Here is a 16,648-nt window from a genome sequence, read left to right on the forward strand (position 1 = left end):
AAAGTATATACAGCGCTCTTAAGAAATATGGTCAACCCCTGGCAAATCTGAGAAAAGGATGAAGTAAAAATGGAGAAAACAAACTTCTGCTTTCATTTTTAAATTGCTAATCTAGATTATTTGGGAAGATTATCTTTGCTATGCAGGAAGTGAACACTGATGTGAGAGAATGGGAGGAGACATTCAGCACATTGTCAGAACCAGAAGTTGATCTCATGACTTTGGGGCCAGCACAGTGTTCAGTGTTCTCCAGTGGTTTTATTACCATCAGGTTTATTAGCTCTCTAACCTAATACGCGCTACATTAAACGGAGCCAATCAGCAGAATTTCCATCAAAGTTCAACACTAATTTCAAAGTTCATGTTTGCGTTTCCCTCTGTGTCCGTCCCTCAGCTTCACGCCGCTGCCGCCGTCTCGTTCATCCCGGGGTTGATTAGCCGTCGGCTCATTATCCAGTCATTATTGATTCAGCATAATCTCTTGTCTCCTCCTCTGCCTTTGCTGTGTCTCGCACACTGACACAGACACTGTAGGATTCTCTCCGTGATACTGTCAGCACTACAAATCTCCAGAGCTATGACCTTTTCATCCGCCGTAAATTTATGCTCATGTTCAAGCCGCGCCGAGTCCATTTTTTTACCCTTTGCCTCCGCTCTGGACCTGTATACTGCGGAGCGAGGTTTGGAGTGCCCCGTGCAGCTTTGTGATCCTGCTCTTAAACTGAATTTCAGGAAGTCAATTGCACATCTAAAATGCACTTAGAGTTTCTTTGCAAAAAATTGTTAAACCTAAATTTGACAGTTTGACAAAATCGCTGCAGTGGATATTGTGTTGTTCGTTAAGGATTGCAAATAATGAGCACGCATGCAGTATCTTAGTGACAGGAGGAGATGGGCAGCAGAGTTTGCCGTGACTTATCATGTAAATGGAATATTTCAGAAAAACAAGCAGCTCTTTGGATACTGAAAGTGACAGAAGAAGGTTACAAAGAACATTGGCATTGGGGACAAGATGTTGCCGAAGCAGGTTCAAGTCCAACAGCTGCAGAGGACAGGTGTGTTTTTCAGATGGAAATTTTGGATGAATATTCTGGCAGATGTTGCGGGGCGGTTTATGACTGATACAAGGTCGAATCGGCTCTAAACAATAAAATAATCTGATAATTGAACAGACTGGACCTTGGCCTGAGTTTACCTGCTGTTCAAAACACACACATCGCTTTTATGCATTTCCAACATCGTAGCTGTCATCAGGTCTGTTTTTTGGCCTTGTACCTAATGAGAAAAAATTAAATTCCTGGTGTATGTGTATCACGCTCTTAGGTTTAAACTTTTTGTTTTTCTTTTAGATTTCTGCTTCAAATTAAAAACATTGTCTAATCTATGATAAAAATCTGTAAATGATCCACGGTGGACGCTCACACATAGGGCTAGCACAAAAACAACTATATCGACTTATCGTTCAATAAAAAACAGATAAACGATACATTTTTGGGCTTGATATTTATCGTCTGTACATGTATTATAATTTACCCCATTCTTTCTTTGTAAAACTTTAATTTTTAACAGAAGTTTCATTATATTTCATGTTTTTGGCAGCTTGTGTGGTATTCTAGGGTATGATGATGCACTTTTAGAGAAAAGTTTACTGTCATTTTATAATAAGAATAAGAATAATAATACAACAAACTTGTATAGCGCTTTTTTGGACACTCAAAGACGCTTTACATGGGGGATAAAACAAAACAAAAAAGGGGTTTAAGGAAAAGCTAGTTTGAACAGGTGGGTTTTGAGCACTGATTTGAAGGTTGGTAGTGAGTCTGTGTTTCTAATGGGCTGTGGGAGTGAGTTCCAGAGGGCGGGGGCAGCGATGGCGAAGGTCCGGCGGTTAGTGCGGGTGATGGGAGTGAGGCGGTTGGCGTCGGCTGAGCGGGGGCGGCGGGTGGGTCGGTGTTGTTGCAGGAGCTCGGTGAGGTAGGGCGGGGCCAGGTTATGAAGGGATTTGTAGGTGAGGAGGAGGAGCTTGCATTGAACACGATATTGAACAGGGAGCCAGTGGAGCTGCAGGAGGACGTGGGTGATGTGTTCTCTGGGTGTGGGTGAGGAGGCGGGCAGCAGAGTTCTGGATGTATTGCAGTTTTTGGAGATGAGTGGTGGGAAGTCCGTAGAGGAGGCTATTGCAGAAGTCGAGTCTGGAAGTGATGAATGTGTGGATGAGGATTTCAGCTGAGAGAGAGTTGAGAGTTGAGAGTTGACAGTATCTAGTATCGTTAGAGTCAATAATATCGTTTATCGCGATACTTTCCTGCCTCGATATATCAAACTTCAAATTTGTTATCGTGACCGGTCTAATCATACAGTCTTTGTTAAACCTGCCTCCTTCGGTGTTCCCCGCGCATAAATCCCCTCTCACAATATTAAAGTAATTGTAGGTGTTGACAAGGGGCTGCCTCTTAAAGTAAACGAGGCATCTTAACGGTTAGGACAGGGAACAGATGGGACCGTCCCGAGTGTTCGGAGCTTTTAGGGAAACATGATCCGGCCCGTGGGGTGTGTGTTTCTGAGTGCGCGGGACAGAGGTGAGAGAGAGAGAGAGGGTGGACTATATTGGATTTGGTCCAGCTCCTGCCCCACAGCACTTTGGATATGACTAATTTTTTCTTCAGTTCAATAATCGTATCCAAAATTCAAATGGGTCAAAGGGAGACGGAGTTGAGATAAAAATACAATATTGGCATCGTTTTTAACCTCTGGCTCGTTATTTAGAGAAGACGCACAATGAGATGCTTTTTGAGCAGAACCAACCGCGGCTGCCAAATTGAATGCAACCTTTCAACCCCAGATTTTAAGAAATGTGCATAGTTAAGTAAGTATATCCTCATAGTTAATAAATATCCATAAAAATATCCATGCATGCTCTGTCCCACAATACAGCTTCTATCAAAACTGTCTTCCTTTAAAGTCCAGATCTCCAATTCCCTTCAAGGCCGACCACATAGTAAACAGGACATTTTGAAATAGTCAAGTGAAACCAATTATCCCTGGGAATAATGACAACTAAGAAAAACCACCACACAACCAAATAAACAACAAAGAACCCATATGACCAAAATGACCCTGTTCCCTGACATTGAGGTGTGTGTTTCATAAGTGAATACAGTTCAACCACATCATCCGTAATGTGAACGCTGGCCTTCTAAATACTCGGACCCAGACACTAAATGAGGCGAATGAATAAAACATCTCCCGCACGTCTGAGCCGCAAACACACACGCGAGCAGCGCGGAGAGTGGAGACGGTGACATTAAGTCGATGATATGAATAATTCCCAGAAGCCCTCGTCTCCGAGCCTCCGCGACCTTTAACACAGGAAGTGCTCGTGCGACGCGGGGGGGAGGCGGGGAGGGGGGGAGTGGTTTTGAATCTTCGGGAGTTTAGTGAAAAGACAGAGGAGAGGTCTGTGCGCTCATTGACCTGTCACTAATGTCTGAGATCCACAGGTGAATCGATATATTCCGTGAGAACTTTTTTTCTATTATGGGACAATATGTAGCAAAGGATCGGTTGAATTTGTTTCTTATTTTATTTTTATTTTTATTTATATCAGAAAAACTTTATTGATGGCCAAGGGGAAATTGTGTTACTTGCAATTACAATTAACCTCAACCCCCGCCTGAAACAAGCACTTTTTCTTCAGTCTGGCTTTACCCAATTCTAAAACATTCTTGAAAAACAGCCGCATGAGACGAAAAAACGTGCTGGAAATTCAACAAAAACACAACGAAAAAAGCTACGAAACAAGTGATGAAAATTCAACAAAAACACGGCAAAAGAAAATACAAAGAAGCGGTAAAAAATGACAAAAACGTGCCAGAAAAGCAACAAAAACACAATAATAAAGTAAAAAAAATGTGATGAAAACGCATACTATCAGTTTTGTAGGTCTTAGCTTTCATATGAGCTCCAGTCGAGAAGCTTTTAGATTTGGGTAAAGCCGAACTGGAGAGAATGTGCTCGGTTAAAGTTAAGAGGTTAAGAAATTTGGCAGAAAAAAATGAATAAAATTGATTCCACAAATCCCGTAGTCCAACAAAATGGTTCGCGTTTTGAAAAACTAGCGTGTGTGAAATCGGAATTATGCTTTAAGGCGTTTTCTCAGTTTTGAAAGATTCACCCCAGGAGCGAATGAGATGATGGGTCAGTGATTGAAGGATCATATCATTGTCTTATTTATCTGCTGTCTGGGAGCGCGTGGATCTGTGACAGCTCAAAACCCTGACGTACAGGTTGGCGGAGAGATATTTTGGTAACTGGGACAAGAGAAGGATTGAGACAAAGAGCAGAGCGAGAGATGAAGAGATCGTTTAAAATACCCCCCCTCACACACACACACACACACACTCTGCCTCTGTCTGTCCCATCTGAGTGACAGGCCCCTCCCCCCGCTCCCCTCGGTGATTGACAGGACTACCCAGACTCCGGCTCTTATCCCGTAAAACAAACCCTTCCTTCTCTATGGGCTGTGGCCTCAGAAACACTCCTCCTCCATTTCTCTCTCTCTCTCATCTGATCCCACTTCAGACTGTCGGGGAGTCGCACTTACACAAGGGGAGTGGGGGGGGGGGGGGGGGGGGGGGGGGATATTACACATCAAAATCTATCCATTCACCCATATTTCTTTGGCTTTTGAAATGAGACCAGATTTATATAACACAAAGGGAACTTTCTAATAAGTGTTAAGTGCAGTATAACAAGAAACACTGTCCGTCAGCATCTCTTATTGGGAAGCACTAATCCGTACGAAATAAATGCTTGTGTTTTAATTTAGTTTATAAATGTATGGAGTATGGCTTTACGAATTAACAATGTCCCTTGATTAGACTGAAAAACAAAAGGAAACTCCTCCATTCTTCAGTGGTCCAGATGGTTCCTTTTTAAAAACCTTTGTTAATCTCTGGATGGATAAGAGATTGAATACATTTCATTGCACTCACATGTAAATTAGGTCTCATTGGTTGTTTTTCGCTAACTCGAAACTCACATATTCTCATGTTGCATCTTCACCTCTCACTTCCTCCTTCCTCTACGCCGCGGCGCGTCTTCCTGAGGCGGCGACCCCTCTTAACCCCAGGGATTACACTCTCACACACACTCAGCACAAACAACACGCCGGGCTGCACACACGGACTGCGCGCTCACATGCGCGCTCACAGGGGTCCCGTTAAACCCCGCAGGCTCCCGGGGGCCCCTGAGCCTCAGAGGGGACCCCCATAAGCACACACACACACATACACTCTTTAACAGCCTGAGCCCATTTACTCTAATCGCAGGAGTCGAAAGAGGCAGCGGGTCGAGCAGTGAGGTAGGTAACCCCCGGGCCACTGCACGAGAGGGAGCGAGGAGAACCAGCGTTTGACGACAGGAGTTTACAGGTTTGAACCAGTCAAATGTGGCATTACTTTTTCTGCAAACTATACTGAGGTTTGATTTCCATTTTTCTAAAGTTCAGAGCCCCAAAGAACAAAGCGAAAAACATTTTATTCTAAGCATTGTGTAATGCGTAGAGGTGTGTAAGAATAAGAAGTCTGAGAAGAAAGTTAGCCTCGACCAACTGTAAAAATAAATATCTATCAAGTGTAGACAAGCCACATAATACAGACGCCCAAATAAATGTTACGCTTTCTTTTTTATTTGACTTCCTGTTATAATTATAATCTCTGTACAGATTTTCTTTGCACACATTGTACACTGCAAGAAGTAATCTTGAAATAAGTAAATTTGTCCCTGATTTGAGAGTCTAATTTCAAGAAATCTGTCCATGGGGCAAGATATTTACACTTATATTAAAATAAAACAACTACAACAGTTTTATTTCAAGTAGTTTTGAGTGCAGTGATTTCTTTTATCTCAATTTAAGTGTAAATATCTTGCCCAATGGACAGATTTATTGAAATTTAACTGTCAATTCAAGGACAAAATTGAATGTCACTTAATTCAAGGAAATTTCACTTATTTCCAGATGACCAGGACATGCATTGCCTATAAGGGGAAAAACATGAAGAAAGAAAAAGCATAACTGCTTCTCTTTTGTTGCTCTTTTAATGTCTATTTACAACCAAATTTGCGACTAGTCTGGCCCTTGTGGAAAGTTCAAAAGGCCAGTGTGGCCCTCTCTTCAAAAACTTTGACCATATCTGACCTAGAACTTCAAGCACTGAGAACTTCAAGGAGTGGTCTCCTGGAGTTTCAGTTTTCAGTTTCAGTTTTATGCAGCTAAAATCTGAAGCAGTCCTTCTGTCAGTAGTATTTTGGCTACTCTTTGCTTTAAATTTAATTTTATAAGAATGATTCATACTTTGCTGACTTTTGCCTTCTCAGAATAGTTTTAAGTTACCAACTTGTAAAACATTTCCTTACTGTAAAGTAATTTGAAATACCTTGTGTATGATTCGTGTTCAACAAATTAACTTCCCTTGTGTCAGTCTTTAGGTTTTTCAATATTCAACTTTCTGTTACAGTAAGGGATGGACAAAAGTTGCCCCTTACTGCAGTTGTCCAAAACTTTCTTACTCAATCATTCAAAAGTCAGAAACAATCGCTATCAAATCGCGGAAATGATACAAGTTTTCAATCTGAACTTCACATTTCCAGAGTCGGCAGAAAAATAAAATGACTAAATTTGATTTGTGACAGCTCGATTTGAAACATCCAGCCGTGAGATGTTTGAGCACAGGGTAGACAGGCATGGGGCAGAGTGGTGAGTGGCAGCCGCGCGTTCGGGGGGAAGCAGACAGGAGCAGGGGATGTGGCTCTTTAGGAGTCAAGCAGGCGTATGATTGGATATCGCTGCATCTTGTTAACCCTATATTAACCCCGAGGGCCAGAGCGACACTGTTTTTCGACGACAATATGGATTAACTGGGCCACACACACACACACTCAGGCTGCCTGTCATTCAGATACAGAGAGACGCACAGACGGACAGAAGTATACAGGCAAAAGTCTAACTATGAGCTGTCAATCACCGGGAAACACTTAAGACAACTGCAAATGGACAGGCTCTCACCACTTCCCACCTTTAGATGTACCGCAAGTAAAAGCAGCTCACAGTCATTCTAATGCGCCAAGGAGAAAGCACGAGGGCACGGACGGAAAGTTTTAGAAGGGCGTTTAAACTACTGGGAAAGTATATACATGAACTAGTGATCGGTCAAATAAGATTGAATGAGTCTTTTGCTAAGAGTTAATTAGCGTCTCGCGCTATTTGACGTCCAAAATCAGGGCTGCCAAATGCTTATCCCACATCATCCCTCGTTACCAGGCTCAAGCGTGACTCTAAATACAAATTTTCAGATCAAAGTGGATGTTATTTCCTGCTACAACAGTAGAAAATGTTTTGGCCAGATTTCATAGCTCATAAATTAAGTATTTTATCATCCTGCTGGAAAGTGCTGTCCGTCCGAGCACAAGAGCTGCAGTAAACATCCAGTGACAACTTCAAGCCTTTATTTGTGCGCTCATATCCAGATGTTCGGCTCAGGGCCGTGACAACAGGAAGTGTCCCACGGTATCCACGGTAACCCCGACATTCCTTCCTGCCCGGGTCACCTGACTTCTCCCACAATTCACATCACATTTTGGGCTTAAACATGAGTCACCGAACGCTTAATGGAGGCTGTTTACAAGAGTTTCGCGCGGCAGGGCAAGAGTGATCGAGACTCAGGAAAAAGTGGGAAGTACAAGGGTCTGGGAACAGCATGTACAATGAATTCACTCTTTTTTTAAGTAGTGCTGAACGGATAGTATTTTTTAATCAGTAAACCAGTAGCTCAATGGTTTGGTAGACAATCGGCACTAGATGGCCTGCGTAAACATTATTGACATCACTGTGGTCATTACTCATCCACAGTGATTAACTTCTGTTGTAGCCACAGCTGCCCAGGGGTAGACTGATTTACATGCACTCGAGTATCCAGATTATTAATGGGGATATTAAGTTTCCTGGATTTGTTTGGTTCATGTAAACACATAATCTTGGTTTCAGTTTTTCTGGATTAGCCAATATCCAGGTTATTAGAAACCAGGATATTCTCACTGTGATATTTCCCAGTGTCCTGGTGACTGTACCATGTAAACACAGCATCCTTTTTTTTCACCATTGCTGACGTACAGAGCATGTGCAAACTTTTGAAACAGACACTGCAGGAGCAAAAACACTTTCCTACAGCCATTTTATCTGGTACCTGTTCTTTTAAAACTTGATTCTTCTAAGAACACATTAAAGTAACCAACAACTTTTTTGCTCCGCGGTATCTCCGGTGGAAGTCAGAGCTGCTCTTTTTTAATTTTCACGCCTGTCGCTGAAGCTGGGAAAGAACTCTACTGTTTCAAGTGCTTCCTTGAATAGTTCTTGTCCCTGTGCTAGAGAAATGTCAGAAAAAGCTATGCGTTAGCAACATTGCTAAAGTATTTAGCTCCTTACCATATTTGTCATTAGCCCCGCCCCTTTCGGGAGCCTAAAAATCCAGGATACTGTAGTTGCTCATGTAAACGGGGATATGAGTGTCCTTGTTTCTCGGACACACGTAAACATCATATCCAGAATATTGTCATAACCAGGATATGCCTAATAACCAGGTTACATGAGTGCATGTACACACTCAGAGAAGCAAGGCAGTTAATCAATGTCCAACCTCTCACACAAGCAAGGACGCAATAACAGTCTGGACCTGTCACAGCCAGGATTCGAACTGACATTGTTTGGATTCATGGATGAATCCTAGAACTGAGTCACTTTAAACTCTCAAAATAAACCTTTTCATTTGACTTACATGAGCCTCAACTTTTGCACTTCTATGTCAATGAACTTTTCCCTTGACTTGTTTAAATGAATAAGCATAATACTGCATTGGCCAACTGTCATTTAGCTGATTGCCCCACCTCTGATGTGATGTTACCTCTGTCAGTTTTAAGTCAGACCTGAGCTAATCTTTCCCCCCTATCAGCCCGGCCCAGGCAGGTAACAAAAGTGACTATCCGCTCTCCCATTCACACACACACAGTGCTCCCGGCCTGTTTCTATAATGGACTGTAAGGAGAGACGTCTGAGATCGCCGACAGACACAGGAACACGGTTTAAAGATACCAACTATACTGCCCTCCCCCATTGACAATAACGCACAATAACACACAATAGGCCTAACCTGTCCATCACTGCAGCTTCTCCAAACGCTGGGCTTTGAAACTGCACCATCAAAGCTCCTTTAAAGACACAAGCCGTTTATCCACTTCATAAAGACTGCCTCTACACAACAAAATAAGAAGCAGCGGAAGAGGGGCAGAGCGCTCCAAGCTAAAAATGGGAATTACGGGCTTTGAATTGAAGAAAATCGAGAAAAGACCTGTTTACATATTATCAAGCAAGACAGCGGCATGCGCATATGTCTGTGAGGTCAAGGTAAGAAGCGGTAGTGTGGTCGTCAAATTGACAAAACATTAAATTGGGTTTGATAGTATACAAAACAGCAGCATTCTCGTATCTGACCCTGGAAGGAAAAAATAATAAACTTCTGCTATTCTCTTTGAAAGCAGAAATAAATAAAGAAGGTTGCCAAAACTGTACCCAATCGGTTTTAGCGCTTATTAACGACGGCCCAACCTGACAGAAAACTATTTTGGGTTTGGCTTCTTACTCTGAGTAAAGTTTGCAAAGGTTTTAAAAGGTTATAAAGAAGTGCAGCTAGGAAAGAAGACCCTGTTGGCATAAAGAAATCATTTTTAGAAGAGCGTAACTAGATGAAGTTAATATACAGATGCTGATGTTTAGCTATAGGGTCTCAACATCCAGAGGCCATGTTAAGTTAATCAAAACATTTCCCCAAACTATAATAGAAATTTGGTCCATTAACAGAAAGAGTATTGTTATTACAGTATCGTTGAAGGCAGGACTTTTCTCCATAAAAATCTGATTTACGACGCTTTCGAAATGTCTCTCTATCCAGAGTGAAGGCTCGGTTCTTGGTTCAAGCGGAATTGATTATTTCTGCAGATGTGATGACAGTGACAGCATCAGCACTTTCTCTCCTCCCTCTTTGAGACGGCTCCTCCGCGCTCACAAAAGGGTTAAAACAACTGCCACCACCAAATCAGATTAAAATGAGGTTGGATCTCGTTTCACTTTTTTCTCATGACCCATTTTTCCCGCGCGTCGCCGGAGAAGAGACAAGAGAAGAAGAGGAGGAGGAACAGTTCCACCTCCAGAGAAGACACACAGAGAGAGGGAGAGAGAGAGAGACAGGTAGAAGAGGCGCCATAAAAAAAACGCTTTGTGCCGTGAATTACGTAGGAAACACACTTTAAAGTCGAGGGGAAGTGTGTGGCAGACAGTCAACGAAAGCTGATCTCAATGTAGTGAAATAAATCCATCGATACAAGAGGGTTTGGTCATGTCACAATACAGCATTTACAGCAAGTTCATACATAAACCAGTCAACAGCAGCGGTACAACCTTTTGCCTGCGGACATCTCTCAATCAAGTACGTCCAGCGTTGTCAATGGCTCATAAATCCATCAAGAAACACCAACAGTAAATCGATCTTTCTATTTCTTTTTTGACATACCAAGAGTTTATTCTATTCATTTTACAGAAATCCCGCATATTCAATCTTTTCCCTTATCCAGAGCTCAATACACGGCGCCCAACTCCTGAAGTGTGAAGGTGATGCTCTCAGACAACTTCACTGGGCTTGTTCTCGTCATTTTAGCGCTCAGGCTGCCTCCACTGTAAATCATGTCTTGCAAATAGCTGGTAGCTGTTGTTTTTAGCCTTATTTTAACAGCTTCACATTGCTTTAGTATGCTTGGGGCTGAATTACTTCTAATGTTTTTCCATAATACAGTATCTGGAGTCCTAAAATTTGAAAGACTGGGCTGCTCAGGAGTTCGAATTGACCAGGAACCGTGATAAAACAGGAAAACGTTTTCATTTTTAGCTGACAGCATGCTATGGCAGGATGACTAACACACATTGAGTCAAGCAGCTCAGAATTTTGTGTTTCCTCTGTGATGTATAAAAAATGAAATACAAGTCCAAGCACTTCAAAATGTAGAAGAACACATGACTAAATCAAACAGGATTACAGAAATTGTGTGAATGAAGCAAAGTCCAGGTATGTTTTGATGAGGGAGCAGCGTTATAACATATAGACCCCTAAAGAAGTAGAATATGCTGGATGTGTCCCCTTTAAACGTGTTCATATAAGTGTACAAGGCTTATACAGTGGTTCGACTCGTACCTGTCGATGATAACCGGGTCTGAAGGCGTCTCATTACGGTTTCCGCAGCTCTTCTTGTCACAGCAGCGACTACAGGAAGACACGACAGAAGAAGAAGAGAAAAAAAAAGAAACACAGGGCGCGTGTTAGACAGGGATAATAGACAGTGCATAATATGGAGGTTCAAATTGCACTGCCTAAATGGGAGGTTGCCGTTTTATCTGCGCTGATGTGGGGCGCATAGCCAAATTCACAGGCATTGATCAAAACTGTCGAGGTTTTAGTGAAGGGAGTGTGCTGTGCCAAGCAGTGTGTCTGCGGTGCTGACAGCTCAGGTAAAAATAGATTTATATGACACAGAAAGTGAAGCAATAGGCACTTATGAAAAGGGGGAGTGAGAGAGGAGTAGCCAGCTGCTGTGTTGAGTTATGGACCAAAACTTTAGATTAAGATGTAATGAGGTAGCAGATATGACAGAGTTGGCCCATACACAGAGACACTAAACCTCAGTGAGGAACTTAAGGTTGATTTTAAAGTTGTTATGACACTGATGTTATGAGTCGTCTGTGGGGAAACAGTTGGTTAGAGCGCTCTTTCACAGATCCAAAAGCTCAAATCTGGTTTGAATTTGAGCTCTGATTGCTGCATAGTGTCCTTGTGTCCTCGGATAAGGCCCTCAGCCCACCATGCCCATGGATGAACGTGATGAGTGAGTGATGGTTGGTCAGAGGGGCGGATGACGCAGATTGGCAGCTGTGGACTGGATACACACTAAAATAGTTTGTCAACACCGAGTATGGAATGAACTAATGACTGCACTTTTGCGCTTTCAGAAACTTGTCAACTCAAGCTTGCAAACACTACACAAATGTAAGACAACCAACGTCAATCCCTTGTTTACTGGGTCTGTGGCATAAACACGATATCTTTATATTAATGAACCCTTATATGGTGTGAATTAACTTAAAGGAATAGGCCACCGTTTTTACATACTAAGATATGTTCTTACCTCACTTTAGTCGAGTTAATATATCCCCGTCTGGTCATTGTCCGCGCGCTCTGTCACGCAAACGGAGCACATACGCAGCCTCTCCCATATGTCACATAGCTCCGAAAAAGCTCACGATAGAAGCTACCAAGCTCTTCCACGTGTTCCCTATTTAAATAAAGTTACGTGAAGTGTTTTCATGCGAAGTATATTTACACAGAAATGTAACGTGTCGATTTTATAAGCAGATAAAAAGGGGGACTATATTGTCAGGCGTAATGATACGATTAGTAAAACGTCCGCGCAGTAACTCCTAAAGGTTATTGACGGAAGTGAGCGGGGGAAGTCTTTAGGAGTTACTACGCGGACGCTGTGCTCCTCGTATCATTACGCCTCACAATATAGTCCCCCTTTTTATTTGCTTATAAAATCGACATGCTACATTTCTGTGTAAATATACTTCGCATGAAAACACTTCACGTAACTTTATTTAAATAGGGAACACGTGGAAGAGCTTGGTAGCTTCTATCGTGAGCTTTTTTGGAGCTATATGACATGTGGGAGAGGCTGCGTATGTGCTCCGTTTGCCTGGCAGAGCGCACGGACAAAGACCAGACGGGGATATATTAACACGTCTAAAGTGAGGTAAGAACATATCTTTGTATGTAAAAACGGTGGCCTATTCCTTTAAGGACGTGGAAAAATGCTATATAAGACTAAACTGGACTCACATAATTGGAAAGAACGATATATTGAACATGCTTCGTTCAATTTTAACCTCTTACCGTCATAACCGAGGGCATTTTCTCTAGTTTAGCTTTACCCAAATATAAAGACTTCTCGAGCGGAGAGTCAGTGTAATGCGTCATTTGAAAACTAAGACCTACAAAACAGATCCTAACTTTTTTGTTGCCGTGACATGATTGAAGCATGTTTGTTACTTTTTTTTTACGTGTTTTTGTCAGCTTTTGTTGCTTTTCATCACTTTTTTTGTTTTCGTCATGTTTTTGTCACTATTATGTCACGTTTTTGTTATGCTATTGTTGCTTTTCTGGCTCTTTTGTTACTTCTTTGTTGTCTTTTTGTCACTTTCTTGTTGCACTTTTTGCTGTGTTCCCATCAAGCTTTCGTTGCTTTTTTATTTTGGTGTTTTTTCTGCACAATTTTGTTGCACTTTCATCACTCTTTAATCACTTTTTGTTGCATTTTCTTCTAGTTTTTGTTGCTATTTTGGCGCTTATATTCAAGAAGCTTTTAGATTTGGGTAAAAACAATGTGAAAATGCGCAGGTGGGGGTTAAAGGGTTAAGCAGTAAAATGTTATTTAGTGGGATAGATCCTGTTTGGTTAAGATGCCTTAGTTTGCATGGTGGTCCAGTCCCGATCCACAAATACATTTTTCTTTGTCATTTCAAACTAAGGAGCTGGAACTGAAAAAAACCTCCCTCCCTTAGAGTTACTCCCGTTCTAAGACTGAAGGGCAATGTGTGAGTGACTGCTGTTGATCCGAGGACAAAACATCAATTATTCCCGTGTCTGACTTTGTGCGCAAAACCAAAAGTGCAACATTTGCGATATGCAGAACTCTGATGATAACGGTCGGACAGAAAGAGGATTTAGAAATAGCATCAATAAAACTTCCTCGTGGCATTTTTAGATATCAGCGTGCGGCGCCTGAAGACACAGATTGTTATGAAGAAATGTGAGAAATATTACTAAACGTCTTGGTCCCGATGGTACCTGTGAAACTGTCAGCTTCGATTGAAGGCAGAGCGAGCGGGAAAAACTGAGAACGGCCCCAGGCTTTTGACGAGAACAGGGTGGGATTCATCCACATACAGTAGTCATCGCTTAGCATGGGTTTAGTCCTGTATTTGTTGAATATTATTTCGACCTGTCCATATCGGTTTATCAAGACATAGCCAATCATTAACTGCTATATTGTTCAGTAATGTTACACAAAAAAATCTCAATATTGCAGCGCTCTAGACACAGAACAGACGCACCTACGTAAAATCTTCACACGTGTACAAGTTTGTCAAAAGCCTTTCTTGTTCGCATCAATTATGTATAAGAGTAAGCAGTGGAGAACGTTGAAGCGTGGGTGGAGGAGAAAGCTACAACACAGTGGAGTTAAAGGGGGAGGGAGAGAAGAAGGAAGACTGGGGAAAGGCGGCTCAGGTTTCCCAGTGTCACAGATGGTGCAAAAAGAAAGACGCGGATACGTTTACACCAAAAGCATTGTCCCCTCCATCTCCAGCCGAGCTCCACTCTGGCCCCGATTCCCTCACGTTTCCTCTCCGTGAACTAGGTCACGCTTTCCGGTCAAAATTCAGACTTATTGAGACTTTTTTTTTTTCAAGGTTTGAGGTGGGCTTTGTTGGTTGTATGATGTGCTGAAGTGCATTATCAAAGATTTAGTTAATGACAAGAAGCTAACAAAAAAGCTGCAAAATTGGTTGGTGGGAGAAGAAAGCGGTGTCACCTTTCAAAGCAAGAGCATAAAGTGGTATTTCCGCATTGTTATTAATTTCAACTCGTACATTTTATTGCAAATTTGAGATGTTTTGCAAAAAATATTGAGATTAAAATGATTTGATGAATACTTCACAGCTATGCGACCCAGGTTCACTCCCATTGTTTTATAAAAATCGTTTTGAGACTTTTATTCCTGAATCTATCTCCTCTTTCTAATGGGTTTTGAGCTTAAATATCAATCCGAACGTTGCATTTTAGTTGAGATCACTTTCGTAAATCGTGCCTGATGGTACTAAACCTCTTAACCCCCGCCTTAACCGATCACAATTTCTCCAGTTTTACACAAATTTAAAAGCTTCTTGACTGGCGACTATAGGCCAGGCCAGCCTCATTTGAAAGCTAACCTTCCTTGTTTTTGTTATCACGTTTTAGTCTACAATGACAGTTCTTGAATCATCTTCTGTACTCTGTAGATGAAGTGTTGAACGTTTCAAAGACTTTTAATAGCAAAGATGTTTACCTACAGGTGAGAATAGCTATTAATAAAGGGGAGGGACTTAGCCTGTACGACTGAGAGCCTGCACAGACACGTCTTAGTCCTTTTTGCTGCATTTATCATGTTTTTGTTGCTTTTTTGGACACATTTTCGTTACGCAGCTGTGTCACAAAAATGTGAAACATGTCAAAAAAGCAACAAAAAACCATGATGCTTTACTCGAAATTTGATAAAGTACATTTTAGAGCATCAATTGAGTCAGCATTGATGAATGTATTGTAAATTGTAGGGAATGTTTAGTTTTTTGTATACACTTTTAGAAAAAGCATCTAATGTGTTTATATAGTGGTTTTATTGTAGATTAGATTTATAGATTATAATTGTAATGTTTCAATGTTGCTCACCCGTCCAGGGATGGAAAATAGCTACTTAGCTAAATCTGGTACAAATCATCTTTTCTTTTGTAAAGACTAACGGTTTTGTACATTGTCCCTGTTTCAATAAACAATAAACGAAACTGAAGTAGACACAAACAAAAAGGACGAAACTGTGACGATCATAACGAGGAAGAAGCTTAGATTACTTTTGTAGGTCTTAGCTTTCAATGAGAAGATGCAGGTTAAAATTCTGTTATTTTTAATGTGATGTTGTCATTCTTGGTATTAAAAGTTAAGTTAAATCATTGACTTCAACCAAGGTCCAATAGGGCAAGCGAAACATGAACAAAACATTCTGCCACAGTTTTTCTACTGAGGAACAAGCATCATCTGATCACTGGAGACGGCCCAATGGCAGTGAAATTACCTGCAACTGAATTGAAATGACACGTATTACCTGCCGATCCTGTAGTTTAGACCCTACTGATGTTCCGAATTTCAGTCTTCCCTCTAATGCTCCTGGACATGTTTAAAAGAGGACGGTTCATATTGCAGTATTGATTTGGCATATTTAGATTTAAGACAGATACCCATCCTGACACCAGCACACAGAGTCACAGGGTTGCTTTGTGGCGGGATTAGAGGAGAGGGGAGAAAGCTTTCGTGGGTGAATTGGGGGGGTTGGTGGGTCGGGGGGCCCAGTGGACGGGTAGATGGTGCGGACGGTGTAAGTGGCTGGGGGAGAGATGACGGTAATGTAGCACTTATTGCAGTGGATCTCGGTGATCTAATCATGAGCCTCCCCCTCCTCCAGAGAACACACCCTGCACTCAGACAATGGAGGCTCGGCGGCTAAGATGGAGACGCCTTCCACGAGAGTGGGGAAGGACTGGAACTCGGGGGCTGCGCGAAATTGTAAATAAAATAAAAATTAAAAAAAATCGCGATTTTTCTGATGTTTGACAACCGAGGTTCTGTTCAACAAGCACGGTTGATGTAGAGGTGTAAACTAAGTCACTAAGTTCACCCTCTACGAT

At 41.8% G+C, this 16,648-nt stretch overlaps 1 protein-coding gene across 2 annotated transcripts in view; it reads right to left on the reverse strand.

The window, feature by feature from the left end:
- The window catches only part of LOC306969954 (transcription factor COE1), a 110,306-nt gene that overhangs the window by 77,778 nt on the left and 15,880 nt on the right, over positions 1-16,648 (reverse strand). For both annotated transcript variants that reach the window (XM_079565751.1, XM_079565750.1), the window contains exon 6: positions 11,295-11,363. In XM_079565751.1, coding sequence (XP_079421877.1) covers positions 11,295-11,363 — 69 coding nt within the window. The remainder of the gene's footprint in view (positions 1-11,294; positions 11,364-16,648) is intronic.

Source organism: Gobius niger (assembly GCF_951799975.1).
Source record: "Gobius niger genome assembly, chromosome: 11".
Taxonomy (NCBI): Eukaryota; Metazoa; Chordata; class Actinopteri; order Gobiiformes; family Gobiidae; genus Gobius; species Gobius niger.